Source organism: Otolemur garnettii, unplaced genomic scaffold (genome assembly GCF_000181295.1).
Source record: "Otolemur garnettii isolate 467f Iridium unplaced genomic scaffold, OtoGar3 scaffold00176, whole genome shotgun sequence".
NCBI lineage: Eukaryota > Metazoa > Chordata > Mammalia > Primates > Galagidae > Otolemur > Otolemur garnettii.
Window position 1 is genome coordinate 297,264 of NW_003852571.1, and position 18,162 is coordinate 315,425.

Genomic DNA, 18,162 nt, shown 5'->3' on the forward strand with positions numbered 1-18,162 from the left:
GTGAAACTTTTTGGAAGTAAGTATGGAGAATCCTCAAAGAACTCAAACTAGAACTCCCATTTGATCCTGCAATCCCATTACTGGGCGTCTACCCAGAATAAAAAAAATCCTTTAATCATAAGGACATTTGTACTAGACTGTTTATTGCAGCTTAATGTACAAATGCCAAAATCTGGAAACAATCTAAATGCCTACCAACCCAGGAATGGATTAACAAGCTATGGTATATATATACCATGGAATATTATTCAGCCACTAAAAAAGATGGAGACTATACATCTTTTATACTAACTTGGATGGAGGTGGTACTCTTCTTACTTAGTAAAATACTCATTTTTCTTAGTAAAGCACCACAACAATGGAGAAGGAAGAATCCAATGTACTCAATTTTGATATGAGGTCAATTGATGATGACATAGTGGAGGGTGCGGGTATGGGGGAGTGGAGAGAGGGAAGAAGAGAGGGGATGGGGAGTCACAGTGTTTGGCATACATCTTGAGGGAGGAACACATTTATAAGAGGGACTTGGCCTGACAAATGCAATTAGTATAACCTGGATCTTTGTACCCTCTATGAATCCTCAACAATAATAAAATAAAATAAAATAAAACAAAAAAAACAAACTCGTGAAAAAAAACAAAATAAATTTTTTTCTTAAAGGGATCCACCCTATTTTCTTAACTATAAATCTACAGAAGCAGGTAGTGAATTAACAAACTCTGGGAACACCTGAATTTGGTTCTGATTCTGTCTTTGTTTCTTGTTTCCCAAGACATCTCAAGTGTATATATTTGAAAATTCTTTCCAGCTCTGAAATCTATGCATCTATGAGCTAACCTTCCCTCTTTTAATGATGTCCTCAACAATAGAGATAATAGCCTTTTCTTCAGGTGACATTTAGTGAAGAGACCCATAGCATTGTACAGTTCATGAGTGCTAGTGCAAATTTGGAAAAGTAAATTTAGTGGAATTAAATTTTGCATGAGAAAAAAATGTAGAATATAATTTCTAGGAATGATGATCAATAAGACCATTTTTTATCTTTGGATAAACACCCAAATTTTAAGAAGAAAATAAAAGAGAACTTTTGACATGGTGATATTTTAGCATAATCTCTCCTGTCCTTAAAATTAAGAGCAATACTTGAAACCTTTTATACAAGTGGCATTTTCCTCTTTCTGCTGTGTTTCAGATTTGTCTTATTAACTTTTGATTTTGTTATTAGAAGCAGATAACATTTTTAAACCAAGAATCACTACTATTTCCTTGAAAGGTCTAGGAGCAAGCCAGGACAGGTGGGTAGGCATCTGGAAGGTCTAGATCTTTAGTGGATCTTAATAGTAAGAAATCTCAGAAAAATCTTTGTGAGTATCTCTCCTACAAAGAAACCAGCTTTGTCTCTTTTTGTTCATAAAAAATTTCCTAGTTGCTAATCTTTAGCATTTCAGTCAAAGAGCTCTGATAATTCTAAATTCATACAAACTCTAGGTGTGCCCTAGAGCACAGTGGGTTCAGCAGCTTGTTGGTTGTCATTGTTTACAACTGGCTCTTCTGTCTGCTTGACCATTTACTTATGTATTTTCTCTTTGGGAGGATAACCAAAAAAGGTGTTTTTATCACAGTGGAATGGGGCAGAACTGGTGATGGAAAGCAAGATGATGAGATACTCATCATCTTCCCTTTTGTGCTTCCATATTTGAAATCGGCATTCTAGAGTCCTTAAGGTGACCACATCTTACAACAAGTTCCTGGCTTCCCTCAGTATTGTTAAATTTTAACTGAAGTTGGTGATTTGAGGGGAATAATAAGCGATTATAAAATATGTATTTCCCTGTTTGGATATGTGGAAGATACTTTTTTTTTTTCTTTTTGAGACAAAGTCTTACTCTGTTGCCCTTGGTAGAGGGCCATGGTGTCCTAGCTCACAGTAACCCCAGACTCCTGGGCTCAAGAGATCCCCTTGTCTCAGTCTCCTGAGTAGCTGGGACTATACAGCTTGCATGCACCATCACTCCTGGCTAGTTTTTCTATTTTTTCGGTAGAGACAGGGTATCCCTCTTGCTTAGGCTGGTCTCGAATTTCTGAGCTCACGTGATCTACCTGTCTTGGCCTCCCAGAGAGCTAGGATTATAGGCGTGAGTGCCATACCATACTTTGTTCCACTACAACTATCTTGGGGAGAGACTTTTAAAGACAAAGTGACTCTCTTTGACCAAACTACAGATGAGTAATTAGGGAAAAGCCTATTTCTTAGTTCAAAAAAAAAAAAAATTCATGGCATGTTAGAAAAAAAAATAGCAAATTAAGACTGCACATACTAGTGAATATGCCTCTGAGCAACTTATTTTTTTGATGTCTTGTTTCCTCATGCTAAAGGGAGAAAAAATACAGCTAATATTTTCTTCTTTAAAAGTAAAGCTATTATGAAAATTAAATACATAGCACATATAAGATGCCTAGCACTGTTCCTGACTCATTGTGTGTGTCATTAACTGGCTGCTTCAAACAGTTAAATGAAACTCAAGAAAAGAAAATCATGTATGAACTCCAGTTTAAAAAAATGATGAATTTCTTTCTTTTAGCAGATTTATTGAGGTATAGTTGGTATGCCATAAATTATAGGCACAAATTTAGGGTGTACAACTGGCTAGGTTGAACCTGTGCACAGTTTCCCCCCAGGTTTCCTCACACCTAACAGCTTCCTCATGTTCTCAGCAGTCCTCTCTGCCCTCCCTCTCATAGACCCCAGACAAAGACAATTACTGATATTCATTCTCTCACTCCAAAACTTTGTATAAATGCAATCATGGGGTAAAACACACATATACTCTCTCTCTCTCTCATCATCTGGCTTCTTCCTTCAGTAGAATTGTTGTGAAATCCACCAAGTAGTTGTGCACACCAATTATCCTGTCCTTTTAATTTTTATTGCTGGGTCACAGTTCACTGTATGTAGCTACTTGCTTAGCTATTCATCTGCTGACGACATGGTGCTTGTTTTCAGTGATTGGCTATTACATACAAAGCTGCTGAGGATGTTCACGTACAAGTCTTTGTGTGGTAGACAAAGCCTTTGTGTGCTTTTATTTCCACACAAGAGTGGAACTGCTCATCATATTGTAGGTAAATATTCAACTTTTACAAAACTACCAAACTTTTGATTTCTTGAAGTGGTTGTAACCATTTCATTCTCTTGATCAGCATGTGAGAGTTCCAGCTAGTGTACAACTTGCCAATAACACTTGGTATGGTCAGTCTTTTGAATTTTGAGAGTTCTTTCTACATTCTTAGATACCTAAAGTTATAAAGATTTTCTGCTATGTTTTCTTCTAGAAAACATTGTTTTAACATTTTTAGGTGTTTGATTCATTTTGAGTCAATTTTTTTATTAAATCATAGCTGTGTACATTAATGCAGTCATGGGGTACAGTGTGCTGGTTTTATATACAATTTGAAATATTTTAACCAAACTGATCAACATAGCCTTCATGTCATTTTCTTAGTTATTGTGTTAAGACATTTATATTCTACATTTAGAAAGATTCACATGTACCTTTGTAAGATGGACCATAGGTGTGATCCCACCAATCACCCTTCTTCCACCCATTCTCCCCCCTCTCCTCCCTTCCCTTTCCCCTTCCCCATATTCTTGGGCTATAATTGGGCTATAGCTTTCATATGAAAGCTATAAATTAGTTTCATAATAGGGCTGAGTACATTGGATACTTTTTCTTCCATTCCTGAGATACTTTGCTAAGAAGAATTATTTTCCAGCTCCATCCATGTAAACATGAAGAAGGTAAAGTCTCCATCTTTCTTTATGGCTGCATAGTATTCCATGGTATACATATACAACAATTTATTGATTCATTCGTGGATTGATTGGAACTTGGGCTTCTTCCATGATTTAGCAATTATGAATTGGGCTGCAATAAGCATTCTGATACAAATATCTTTGTTGTAATGTGATTTTTGGTCTTTTGGATATATACCTAGTAGAGTAATTGTAGGATCAAATGGCAGGTCTATGTTTAGTTCTCTAAGTGTTCTCCAAACATCTTTCCAAAAGGGACATATTAGTTTGCATTCCCACCGGCAGTGTTGAAGTGTTCCCTTTTGTCCACATCCACACCAGCATCTCTGGTTTTGGGATTTTGTGAAGTAGTAAGATTAGCCCACATCCCAAAACCAGAGTCAACTTTTGTATATGATGTGAAGTTATAGCTCAACAGTGCTTCCTTTCCCTTCTTACCTTTCTTTCCCTTTCCTTCTTTCTTTCCTTTTCTCTTTCATGGAAACATCTAATTGTCCATCACCACTGGCATTTGTTGAAAAAACTATCCTGTCTTCACTACATTTCCTTTACACTTTCAATTTGTGATTGTAGATCTATTTCTGGACTCATTGTTCTATTCCTTTGATCTATCTGTCCAGATCTTGATTCTATACCTTACTACTTGATTATGGTAGCTTTATAATAATCCTAGAGGATAAGTAGTTTAAGTGTTCCAACTTTGCTCTTTTTCAAAGTTATTTCAGTTCTAGGTTTTTCCATTTCTATATGAACTTTAATCAGCTTGCTAGAATTTTGATTTTGACCTCAATGAATCTATAGATCGATTTGGGGGAAAACTGTATCTTATTGAGTGTTCTGATTCATGAATTTAGGTCTTTTCCATATATTTGTGTCTTCTTTAATTTCTCTCAGCCATGCATTTTTAATTTTCAGCATATAAGCCTTACACATGCTTAATCATATTTATCGTTAAGCATAAACCTACTCTGTTTTTGTTTCACTTGAAAGCTTTTATAACAGTGCTTGAATGGACTACCCTAAAACCTACTCTATTATATCAATTCATTCAGTGGCAGCAGACATATTTTTTGGTTTTTTTATCCTAGTGACCCATAGGATCTGTAAGAGAAGACATCTTACTTGGTAAGTATGACACACTCTGGGAAGTTGTTAAAAATGCAGATTCTGGAATCCAGTCCTTATCCCAGACCCTATTTCACACCTACATTCCGATTTTTGACTGGCATTCTAGATTATTCTAGGATATAGAAATAATACTGAAGATCATTTATAATTAAAGTACCATGATCAAAAAGATTTAAGTACTTTTTTCATGTTTTATGGCCAAAACCATAAGTGTCATATAAATACTTATAAAAGTATAAATAACTTTGAAGCATTTGTTGAATGCCATTTTCCTAATCTTGAAGTTTATTAATGCATAATCCCTTACAAGATTTTTTTTTTTTTTTTGAGACAGAGCCTCAAGCTATCTCCCTGGGCAGAGTGCCATGGCACCACAGCTCACAGCAACCTCCAACTCCTGGGCTCAAGCGAGTCTCCTGCCTCAGCCTCCCAAGTAGCTGGGACCACAGGTGCCCGCCACAACGCCTGGCTATTTTTTTTTGTTGTTGTTGTTGCAGCCATCATTGTTGTTTGGCGGCCCGGGCTGGATTCGAACCTGCCACCTTAGGTGTATGTCGCTAGTGCCTTAGCCACTTGAGCCACAGGCGCCGAGCCACAAGATTTTATAGTAATCTTGACTTTTGTGAACATTCTTGACACAGAAGATGTGCTCAGTAAGTATCTGTGGAATCTTAACACATTACCACCCATATGTCTTTATATATCTTTACTCAGTATAAGTGAAGGCTGGTATTTCAGGACCTAATTAGTTAATTTAATTACATTTGACCATAATCCATCTCTTGGATATTATCAATACAAATATCAGATACTTTACAGAGTGCCTAATTAACTATCCATTCCTTTACCCTTTCCTAGGAACTGTCTATATTAGGGAACATTAGGAAAGAACATTCCTTTAGCTTTCTTGGGAAATATCTTTAGATTTAGATTTTATAGATAATTCTAAGACTGCTGCATTGGAAAGAATTCTGTATCAAAATTAGCCAAAGACACAAAACTGTGTTGCACACTATCCTTTCTAAAAGTACCAGTCATGTTTTGCCCATAAAAACATAAAACATAAACATTTTCTTCCTTATAATCTTTAAGTGTGTTAACCTAGAATATGTAGTCATAATCTATAATTCCTTAAGTTATAATGTTAATTCTGATTATGGGCATCAAGGGCGTCCTGTGTTGGGAGACGTCTCTGATGGTCTGTGCATATTTTATTTCCAGAGGCTGAGGTCATGCTGTGCTATCTCTGTGGTTCCTGCAAGTCTACAATACAGTGCTCAGCAGACTGGGAGCAACCACTGAATAGCTGAGGACTGAATGATGTGCGTGTGCACAGAAAAAGCCATTTATCAGATTATCATTCAAGATACTAGACTTTCTTTATGTTCAAAATATTATGACTTGATAGCTTAATACTGGGCCACTGATAGCCTTCTGTCTAGCTTAAAGGACCCTTAATCTATTTCTTTTTTAAATCTTTTCTTATTTTGGAAAAAGATTCAGTCAGTTATGACTACTATTAAAGTCTCTTTGCACAATAAATTAATTTTTCAGGAATAATATTTGAAAGGGAAAAATAAATTTTAGATGGTAGCAAGTAATAACAGCATGGTTTGAAATGACAAGAAATTATATTATCAGTGATTTCTGGCAATGAAGACAGAAAGATACTTCACTAATTTTAATATATTTTGCATTAAATATCAAAAAACAAATATAAGATAATCCATAGTACTAGGAATGGCAATTGAGTAGGACTGAAAGATGATATTCAAGGAGATAGAAATCTCTATGTTACAGAGATAGTTACAAGGTTTACCATGAAGGTTGTAACCACTGAGATCACAGGGGCTGGGCCTTCAATAAAGTACAACTGAAGAGAATATGCATGACTGCACATCGTAGGAAGAGAAGCCTTCAGACATTCGACCATCAATAAACATGTATTGAGTATCTATTATAATATGGGCCAGGCATGTACTCCTCAAACTCTAATAAAAGAACAGTTGTTTTACTTTTCTCTAAAAATTTCTTACCTATAGTGAATCAATACTTTTGTTAAATATAATAAGCATGAATAATTAAAAAATAAAAACACAAAGACAAAAAAATCCTCATTTTAAAATTATTAGATTCAATAGATAAAAATTTGGACAGCCCTCAAAATGGGAGAAGATATTTGCAGGTTATGTGTCCAACAAAGGTTTAATAACCAGAATCCATAGAGAACTCAAATGTATAAGCAAGGAAAGAACAAGTGATCCCATCTGGGGGTGGGCAAGGGACTTGATAAGAAATTTCTCTAAAATAGATCAGTGCACAGCCTACAGATATATGAAAAAATGCTCACCATCCTTAATAATCAGAGAAATGCAAATCAAAACTACTTAACTCCAGTAAGATTAGCCCATATCACAAAATCCCAAAACCAGAGATGTTAGCGTGGATGGTGAGAAAAGGGAACATTTCTACACTGCTGTTGGGATTGCAAACTAATACATTCCTTTTGGAAAGATGTCTGGATAACATTTAGAGAACTAAAAATAGACCTGCCATTTGATCCTGCAATTCCTTTATTAGGTATATATCCAGAAGACCCCAAATCACATTACAATAAAGATATATGTACCAGAATGTTTATTGCAGCCCAATTCATAATCGCTAGGTCATGGAAGAAGCCCAAGTGCCCATCAATCCACGATGGATCAATAAACTGTGGTATATGTACACCATGGAATATTATGCAGCCTTAAAGAAAGATGAAGACTTTATTTCCTTCATGTTTACATGGATGGAGCTGGAAAATGTTCTTAGCAAAGTATCCCAAGAATGGAAGAAAAACTGAGTATCCAATGTACTCAGCCCTATTATGAAACTAATTTATAGCTTTCATATGAAAGCTATAACCTAATTATTGTCTAAGAATATGGGGAGGGGGTAGGAAGAGGAGACGGGAGCCGAGTGGATGGGTAGAGGGAGGGTGATTGGTGGGATCACCTCTATGGTTTATCTTATAAGGGTACAAGAGAATCTTTCTAAAAGTAGAATATAAATGTCTTAACACAATAACTAAGAAAATGACATGAAGGCTATGTTAACTGTTTGATGAAAATATCTCAAATTGTATATGAAAACACCACACTGTACCCCATGATTGCATTAATGTACACAGCTATGATTTAATTTAAAAAAAAAGTAGACAAAAAAAATTGCCAGCAAGGTTTCTGAAGACTTTCCATTTCTGAACATAATAACATAGGTTATTAGAAGAGACAGGACACAAACCTAGCAATTAGAGAAGTAAGTTCTCTGACAGAAACTACATACAAAATGCAGAGAAAGGCCCTCTAACATAAGACGGTGATGCCAGAGAAGGCTTCCTGGAAGAGGTGATCTTGAAAACATGATATAGTAGGCCAATCCAAATCAGCCACAGAGAAAGAGGACAGGGTGTTTCAAGCAAAACTCAGAACACGTAGAAAAACAGTTCAATTGGACACAGCAAACAGTTAAAGGAAACAATCCCAGCTTTTAAGAGGGTAAAGGTTTGCTTTTTATGATAAGTTATAAATTTAGCATCTGTTAGACCATGTAAAAGTAACTACTTGGGGGTAATATAATGAAGGCACTCAATCAATAAAATGAACCAAATGAGTATATGGAAGACTTTCACAGGAGGGGCCCACTTAAAAACACTGCTATTGTATTACAACAAATATTCCAGCCATATCTGGTTCGGAAGATGTTGCTATGTTGACAGTCTCTTCAAATGCTTGGGAAGAGCACTATGGTAGAGAGAAAAATGTCCCATACTCCTCAAGATGCACATATCCTAATTCTGGAAACTGAGTATATTTGCCTCTCATGGCAAAGAGAACTTTGCAGATAAGGTTTAAGGACCTAGGGATTTGGAAATTATCCCGGATTATCTAGCTGGGCTCAGTCTGATCACAAAGAGCTGTTAAGGGGGAGAACCTTCCCAAGCTATGATTAGAGGCAGAAGTGAAAACAGACGAAGGATCAGAAAGATGCAATGAAAAGGACTCAACCTACCCTTTCTGGCTTTGAAGATGAGAAAAGGCACAAGTCAATGAATGTGGGCAGCTTCTAGAAGATGGAAGAGGGAAAGAAACATTCTCCCCTGGAATGAGCACAGCCAGGAATACTCACTGTGGACTCCTGACATACAGAACTGTAAGATGAAAAATTTGTGTTGCTTTCAGCCACTGAATTTGTGGTAATTTGTATGGCAATAATACATGCAGGAACTACCAAACCAACTGGTGCGTCCATCTTGTGAAAGGGACCCTCCATGGCTTTGCCTGTGCATATTCTGAAAGCACTTCTCTCTGTGGGCGTCTCTGAGGAGTTGGCAAAGAGCCAGGCTCTGGCCTATGTGCTGTCTTCTGGGATTGGAATAAGCAAGCACTTTTCACACTTCACATGGACAGTGGCTGTGTTATTTTAAAAAGTCTGCTTGGAAGCAAGTACAGGACACTCCTCTGGGGGAGGGAGTCCTATAGAGTAGATGATGCACCTGCCCAAGGGCCTGGGACTGGAAGCTAGTTTCACCACTCACTGCTGAATGAATTTGGGGAGAACACTTTTCTTTATGGGGTTCACCTATCAATTTTCAAAATTATAGTATGTTTAGAAAGCTTTCTAATGTCTCTTTCTTCTCTGAAATCAAGAGTTTCTATGAGGCCTAGTAGAGAACGCCTACTTGATGCTTTTAAATATTAGAAAAAATATCTAAATTCATCCAGCTATTGTGAGTGTAGGGCTTGGTTTATTTCTTTGATTTAAGGAGTGAGTATAATTAAATATTTGTAGAGAAAATTATATTTGTTCCATTTTAAAGACTAAATAATAAGATTTACAACATCCTCATAAGCAAATCTTAGTATTTGTACAGACAACTGTCTTCATCTGAATCATTCTTACAATCTGAGTTGTATTTACTCTCCCAATATGTTGTATGGAGTGGGGAATTTACCGAGCTATTATGTGTCTTCTGGGTAGCAATCCTTTATTTATTTAGTTCTACTTAAGACTCAGGAAAGACTATTCTAATTCTACTTTATAAAATATTTGTATTGTCACCATTTATTGTTATAAAGAAATATTTCCTATACCAAAATCAAAAGGTCAGAGCCTAAACATTCAAGCAAAAGCAGCTAGTTAAGCTATAGCCATGGTTAGAAAAAATTTATATTTTCTCATTAGAAATTACCTTTGAATCAATTTATGAGCCATGTAAGTAAAATCTACTTTTCATTGCTCCCTATTTATACTTCCAAAAATGGTATCCACCTGCCTGACTGATACATTATTCATGAAACTTGGCTACATGTGATTCTGAGGTGTGATCAAAAGATCACATTTACTGTTAAATATGAAGACATTTCAGTGGTGCCTGAGGATGTTTGAAGTCGTATGCCACAGTCTGGGAAAGCAATTCTGAAGGTGGTTTTAGGCTGTAACAAACAGTGGCACCTTCACTGGATGAGAGGTATGATGCCCTCCAAGCCAAGGACAAATAGTTATAGTTTCCCTGTGTATATAAATTCAGAGAATTTATTAAAATTTCTCATTCCTATCATGTTATATGGACAATTCCATATTCACCTTCTGTGGACCCTTTTCTTTCACAAGCTAACAGAGGTGATGCTTCCCATTTATAGCAATCTACTTTGTTTTTCTTTTATTGATTGACTCCTTCATTTGTTCACGTGTTAAGCATCAACTTGATGACAAGTACTGTTTTGGGTAGAGGTGTAGAGTAGGGAGTCACAAAGGAGTGACATCTTGAGGAGGCTACAGAACCACAGCTTGGAGGAAGCAGAGAGGAGAGAGGGGAGGGAGAAGAGTTTTGAGATGCAATGAGACCTGGCACACTGAAGATCAGCACCCCAGCGCTTAGGGTGCCACGAAGCCAAGGGAAAGACAGCAACTACCTTCAGTGATCTTACTGGCCCTCTCCCTGCTGACGTCAGGCTGGTCTTTTTCAATCCCACCCAGCCTAGCCCTCCACTCACTGCAGACAGGGGCATGCGCTGTACTAACAGCAGCAGCATCTTTACATTCTGGGTCTGCCCACTCGCTGAGCCCAGAGCCCCCCACCCAGGTGCTCTCAAACCTGCTACCATTAACTCCATCACTGTCTCACATCGCAGATGCTACTGTCACCTGCCCCCACCATTCCTCTATATTTCTTCTCCAAGTTGAACAGCCTTCATCCTGTCCATCCATTTCTCAGATAAAATAGTCTCAGGCCTACTCTCCCTCTAAGAACACACTGGAGGCTGTGCTCCACTTCATCTCCCATGTAGTCAGGGGCAGAGAAACACAACACATGCAACCCAGGTTTGCTCTGGTCAATAAGGTTGTCACCTCTTATTCTGAAAATTCTTGTCATCATGAATGTGAATAAAATCCAATGAATATGTTTTAAAGAATCCATTCACACTGAATTTAAAACTGATTCAAACCTGTCCCTCTTGCCTATGAGGTGGCTCTGCTGCACTACGGCAGCTGGGAGCTGTGCACATGCACGTGCAGCAGGGACCTTGCACAGCATGCTGTAGTTTGCCACATACAATGTGCACATTTTCTCTCACAAATTTTTGAGGGAAGAAAAAGGGTGCACATCATACATAGGTAGTATGGGAGCAGGGGAGCTCAATGGGCATCGTGGGGCTGCAGTACCCTTCCTTCCAGGCCTAAGGGCACATGGGGTTCCAATCTGGGAGGATGTGGGTTCTGGGAGGAGTTTGTAGGAGCAGCCTCTGCTGAGCATCATAATCAGGGAAGGGAGCAATGGTGGGATGGTGAGGTGAGCCATGGCTCTGTGGGATCAAGGCCTAGCCACACAGAGGAGACAGGGAGCCTTGCACAGGCCTCGGGACCCACCTTGCTGCCCATAGGTTGCGCAGCCTCAGAATTTTCTGACCAACTGGCCACGTACATGGCAATATCAGCTGCGGCCCCTGACATGGCAGGGAGGGCTGTGGTCCTAGGTAGAGGGAAGGGGAGCCTTCACAGAGCAGATGGCTGCAGGGGGCAGTGTGATTTACCAGGGAACATTAGCCCTTCCCACATGTGTTTCTTTCAGCCCATAGGCAGCCACTTTCTCAAGGGGTGTTTTCCTGAAAGTTTGGGCCAAATGTGGGTGAGCATTATATATAGGAGCACATTTTACATGGCAGAATATGCTATTTTGGGCCCATGCTCCACCTTCTGAAGACCTTACCTCTCAGTCACACTAGGTAAGATGAAGAACATCCAGAAATGAATTCCAAACACAAGAATGACCTGGAAAATGACCTTTCCCAGTACAGTTTTCCTGAGGTAGAGGGCTCGATCCACTACCATGGTTCCAAACTGAATGAGAACCATCACCAAAAATGGCCCCGGGACTTGGTCTTCTGACAGTGAAGAGGTGATATCTGCAGCTGCTGAGTGTTTCTAGGGAAGAGAAATAGCAATTTAAATGCCAATGGCACTTCCCAGGAAGGAAAGCCTCCATCCTGTGTTGGTGGGGGTGCTGTGGCTTTTGTCCCCAACCTACCCCAAAGGCCCAAAAGCCAAAGACAATGATGATGAAGTCCACAGTGTCAGCCAGGAACATGAGCACATACACGTCAGTCACAGCACTGTACTCTGGGTGGATGAGGTTGTAGAAGAACTGCCTGATAGGCACATATATTTTCAGAGTCCTGCAAAACAGAGACCCCGCCCACTTGTTTCAGAAGGGCAGAATGGCAGAAGTGACCAGATACCATGATCGTGCCATTCCTCTGCACTTCTCCTTCCAGCCAGGCCCCACCTTCCTCTTGAACCTCAGGAGAGCCCATAGGCAGCTCCTGCTATAACAGAGAGTGTATATAGTTCATCCCTAGGGTGAGTACCACAGCCCTCTCTGCTTACAGAATAACAGAGTGGTATAAAGCCCCAGAAATGAAATGCTGTGTTTGTAGCTTGAGTCAATTGCTCCCTACCTAAGAGACCTTTGAGCACACTACTTAACTCTGCATTTTAGTTTATTCTTCCGTAAAATAGGGGTAATAATAAGACCTGATGCCTAGGGTTAAGATGATAATCACATGGAGAATATGTGAGGGTGGTCAGATTTGAAGCCCCTGGCTGAGCATGCTGGAATGTCAGGTGCCCTCTGTGCCTCCAGGTTCAGGGTCTTGCAGCTACCCTGGTTCCTGTCTTGCTCAGGGTTCTATCTTCACCTTGCTCTGTATCTTGTTTCTGACTCCTGCTGGTTCTGGCTTGTCTGTCTAATTCTGACTGATCCTTGCCGTGCTCTGGGATCTGCCTTTAGTGTAAGGCCATGTTCAGGTGTGGCCAACTCTTCTGGGCTCAGAGCCTTTATTTAGAAGCCCTAGTCTGCTGCACCAAGACCAACCCCAGCAGGTAGGTGGGACCAGTGTATATGACACTAGACAAAACACTTCCCCACCGTACCTTTTCATCCCCATCCCAGGATGAGAGTGCATCTCTAAGGCCTTTCCAGATCTGACATCTGTTCCTCTCTGGCTGGACTCTACCACAATAATGCCTAGCAATAGAAACTTTGAGCCTTTGAGACGACTCATTTTTTTCTGCTCAAACAGAAAAAGTGTGTCATAAGTGCAATGGATATAAAAATGAATCATGTTCACCGAAAAATGATTTTTACAAATAATATAACGGGCCAATTTATCCTGCCTTATGCAGATGACGTTTATGATATAGGAAAAGATTTCTCTGCTCTTCCCCCCAGTTTATTGGAAATAATGGATACCAGTTCCCCAGCCATAAACTAAAACATGTGACCAAAGTGTTTTCATGGACTCACTTCTTAATGGTAAATGCTTTTGCTCTGATTAAATGTTCTTGAAGCTTTTCTGTGTAAAGTTCCCTTTTGCTTTTTTGCTTAATGCTCAGCACACTACTTCCTTTTTGACTGCTGTTTCGAGTGCTTGTGCTGCCTAGAAAGAAAAATAAATCATATGACGTCAAGGAAGGAATGAGCTCGGTTAATATGAATATCACAGAAGTCCCCGGAGCCCACATGGCAGGGGGGCCCTTACGCAGGTGCTGAGAGGATGCCTCGGAGGATGAAGATGAGTTAGAGGGTGAGAATGATCACTGAGCACCTTGGGGTCTATCCTCTCAACTCTGCTTCTGTAGTAAAATACATTTGTGGGGTTTTACACCCAATGGTGGTTCTTTCCTGGATTATTATATGTGTAACATCTTTGTCCCAGGAAAAAATAAACTAGAATAACAATTTTTTACAGTGCTAAATAGGACTTTAGGTTACAAGTTTTCCAGGTGGGATCCATGTCTGTCTTCACATCCTCATTTCTCTAACTGTAAAATGAATATGACATGATCTTTTGAGGCCAGGGTCTGCCTGAATGAATATAGACAAGTGTTTAGAAAGCTTTAGACATGAGAACTGTTAAGTACAGAAGCCCAGTTACTCCAACAGTGACTGGCATAGGTATATCTACTTTTTGATTGTACCTGTTGTTTAATAAGAAATTAATAACTGGCTTAGGAAATAACTAGATAGTTTGGATGAAATTCCCATCAATTAAACCAAAATACAGTATTAAAATAAATTGTGTGTGTGTATCTACTCTGGACACACAGAGAAGAATTTTGCATATAATTGAGCCTGACCCTCACTAGGTACTAGGCAGTATGCTGACCACTTTTCACAATTACCTGAAATTCCTATCTTGGGGGGGAATCAGTTGTTTTGAGCAACAAGGTCACACAACTGAGGCAGGAATTGAACTTGGGTCTATCTGATTTCAAAGCACCTTCTTTTTACATTATGGTATCTGTCTCTTGATAGAACCCAGTAAATTCTCCTGCCCCAGGTTGACAGGCACCAGACAAACTAGACAGTTTGGGGGCTTATTCCAGCCTAGAGATACCACATTAACAGATACCTCTTTTGGATCTATTTGAAGAAAAGCTGGATCTCTCGGATATCTGGGAGCTGTTGGCAGAGCATTTCCTCCGGATGGCCATCTGCTGCTCAGGGAAGGTCACGTGCACTGACTCTACAGATGCAGCCAGATTGATGGATTTGAGGGAGTTGTAAGAGTCTCTTCTGCCAGAGGTCAGGCAGAAATCATCACCAGAGTCTGCCCCTTCAGAGTCACTTTCAACAATGTCATCTTCATCCCATAAGCCATGGCACTGGAAACCAGGGAAAGGGACAATCAAGCTAGTATTGTAGGTAAGACCATTTAGTTTCCTATCCTACAAAATCTAACCCAAGAAACTGTCCCACAAGATTAGAAAAACAAGGGAAGAAAGCTTATTATCTAGAACTTTCCAGCAGACTGGAAATGGTGGGTGCAGACCTCAAGAGTGTGGCTGATTACCTGAGATGGAACAGATGGTGTTTGGAAGAGGGGCAAAGAAGAAACCATGAGCACTTGATCTGTTCCTTGAGTGAAAGCATTTCAGAGCACATCTCTGGGCTTATCTCTGGTGCATCAACTGAGGAGTCAGCCCAGCCTCCTGTGTTCACCAAATGCCTTCAGTTGAAGAACGATGCAGTTCCTCTCCAGCCTGCAGAGCAGGATCTGAACCCTTGACTCACCCAGGGATGACTCAGAAACACAAAGCTGCAAATGTTTACTAAAACATGTTGTGCCACATGTGAGGCAAAGATTGCAATGCCTTTGGCAAAGTCTAGTTTTTGAATCAAGAAACAGAATGAAAGGGCAGGTAAGGAGAAGAAATGAGTACAGAGCAGGAGACTAAGAAACCAGGGATCTTGCTAGAGGAAGACATGTCCCAGGCTGTAAGTTGCCCTTGGGATGACCTGGCTGCTGAGATGGGGCTCTCCAATAAGCTCAGTGTCCCCAACAGGCAGGCAGTGTGCCTGCAACCCAAAACTTTGCCCAGTATCTCCCTGACTCATACTCTAGAGCAGTAATTTTCAACCAGAGTACTGAGAGTATCTCAGGTGAACAGTGAAAATTTTTAAAGATCATAGTTATTTTTGAAAGACATACAAAGCACAGTAAGTATAACCTTTTTTAAACTCTTCTTTTTGATCAACACAATTTAAGTGTGCCGTGAGAGTTTAACTATAGGTTCAAGTGTGCCATGAAATAAACAAGGTTGACACACACTGCTCCAGGCCACTTTGTCAAAAACCAGTTAGTCAAAAACCAACTCAGAGGGTGACCAATTATCAAATAAACATTTAAGAATAATCTGTGTGTGTGGGGGGGTATTTGTAGTCAAGATGGCCGACAGGCACCAGCTTCCGACAGAAGCTCCTGTCCAGAGGAAAGGATAAAGTCCGGCGAAACCCCCAACAAAGTTGAAAACTGGGAGCCCAGCTGAGAGAGAAGAGTGATGCTGGCAGGACACCTCTTCTGAGATAGGTGGAGACTCCTAGAGGACAATCCACAGATACATAACTCACCCCAAAGGAATAGCACCCATCCCCTCCCCCAAGAAAGGTGTGCTTTTCCTTTGTTTCCTCTTCAACCGCTCCTCCCAGTCTCCTACAGGCCACCGATAAACTGAGGACCTATTCTCTCACGCCAGGAGTGAGAACTGCCGACAGGGAAGTTTACCACCCTGGAAGAATCTGGCTGAGACACGAAACACCCTCCTCCAGGCAGAAAAGTGGAACTGGCATTCGCACTGCCATTTTGAGCTTCCAGTCCACCCTCCCTCCCCTTGCAGGCAGAGACAGTGAGAGGAGACCAAAGAACAGCATCCACCCACCCTTGCAAGACCAAGCCCCCATCCTGGTCCTTCATGGGGAGAAATGCTTGATCCACCCTTTCTGTGTGCAGACGGATCCCCCTCAGTCAGCACATTCTGCACTCAGCTGTCTCCCCGGCGGCTATCTGCACTTACCGGGACCTTGGCACTGGTGACCAGGATTGATGCCGGACAGGGAGGGCTACACGGCCCACCATGTGCCCGCCTCCAGGGCTTTGGTGCCCCTTGACGGTGATTGACTTCTGCTGGGGCTGGTCATGCAGTTGAGCACCCACCTCCCGGAGCCTTGCTGGCCCACAGTCACCATCGACTCCTGCCTGGGAGGGTCGTGCAGTCCCACCAGCCGCATGCCGGCCTCTGGGACTTTGGCAGCTGGTGAGGGCAACTGACTTTTGCTGGGGCGGGTCACGCAGCCACGCACCTGCCTCCCAGGGTCCCCTGACCTGCGATCACCACCAGCTCCTGCCCGAGAGGGTTGCGCCAGCCTCCCCGGGTCTTGTCGGCTGGCTGTCAACAGCAGCCCCTGCCAGGGAGGGTCATGCCATCCCACCAGTGGCGCGCCCACCTCCAGGGGCCTTGCCAGCTTGCGGTTGCCAGCAGCTCCTGCCGGGGAGGGTCGCGCTGTCCTGCCAGCTGCACGCTGGCCTCCGGGGCTTTGGAGGCCCGTGAGGGCAACGGACCTCTGCTGGGGCAGATGGTGCAGCCATGTGCCTGCCTCCCAGGGCCTCCCGGCCACAATCATCACCAACTCCTGCCAGAGAGGGTGGTACCATCCTGCCAGCTGTGTGCCCGCCCCTGGGATTTTGGTGGCCTGTGAGGGCAACTGACTTCTGCTGGGGTGAGTCACGCCAGGCTCCCAGGGCCTTGGCGGTCTGAGATCAACTGACTCCTGCAGGGGTGGGCTGCATCACCCTGCCTGCTGGCCCTGCCTCCTGGGGCCTTACAGGGTTGTGCCCAGGAGAAAACTAGAAGAAGCCACTGGCAGAACGGTTTTAGGGATGGTTTCTGAAAGGTGCAAATTCAACATGGGGTGGAATCAGCAGAAAAACTCTGGCAACCAGAATAACCAGAGTAGATTACCCCCCCCCCCAAAGAACGATGGGGGAGACAAAATTGAAGACCCACTACATAAACAGATATCTGAAATGTCAGAAATTGAGTTCTGAATCTGGATAGCAAATAAAATCAACAGGTTGAAGGAAAAGAGGGAACTAGAATTTCAAATCATTCAAAAGCTGTCCCAGGAATTCAATGATTTCAAAGATAAAATGATCAAGGATTATGATACACTGAAACAAGAGGTTGCAGATTTGAAGAGTACGGTTGAATCCCTCCGTCAGAGGATGGACGAGGCAGAAGATAGGATCTCCGACACTGAAGACAAAGACTTTGAACGCACCCAGACTTCCAAAGATTATGACAAATGGAGAGCAAAAACAGATCTCTCACTCAGAGAG

At 41.3% G+C, this 18,162-nt stretch overlaps 1 protein-coding gene across 2 annotated transcripts in view; it reads right to left on the bottom strand.

Annotated features, from left to right (window-relative positions):
* Positions 1–18,162, bottom strand: part of PIEZO2 (piezo type mechanosensitive ion channel component 2) — a 549,391-nt gene that overhangs the window by 21,871 nt on the left and 509,358 nt on the right. For both annotated transcript variants that reach the window (XM_003800478.2, XM_023519459.1), the window contains 4 exons: positions 14,899–15,151; positions 13,791–13,923; positions 12,513–12,660; positions 12,195–12,409 (listed from right to left, as the gene is read on the bottom strand). In XM_003800478.2, coding sequence (XP_003800526.2) covers positions 12,195–12,409; positions 12,513–12,660; positions 13,791–13,923; positions 14,899–15,151 — 749 coding nt within the window. The remainder of the gene's footprint in view (positions 1–12,194; positions 12,410–12,512; positions 12,661–13,790; positions 13,924–14,898; positions 15,152–18,162) is intronic.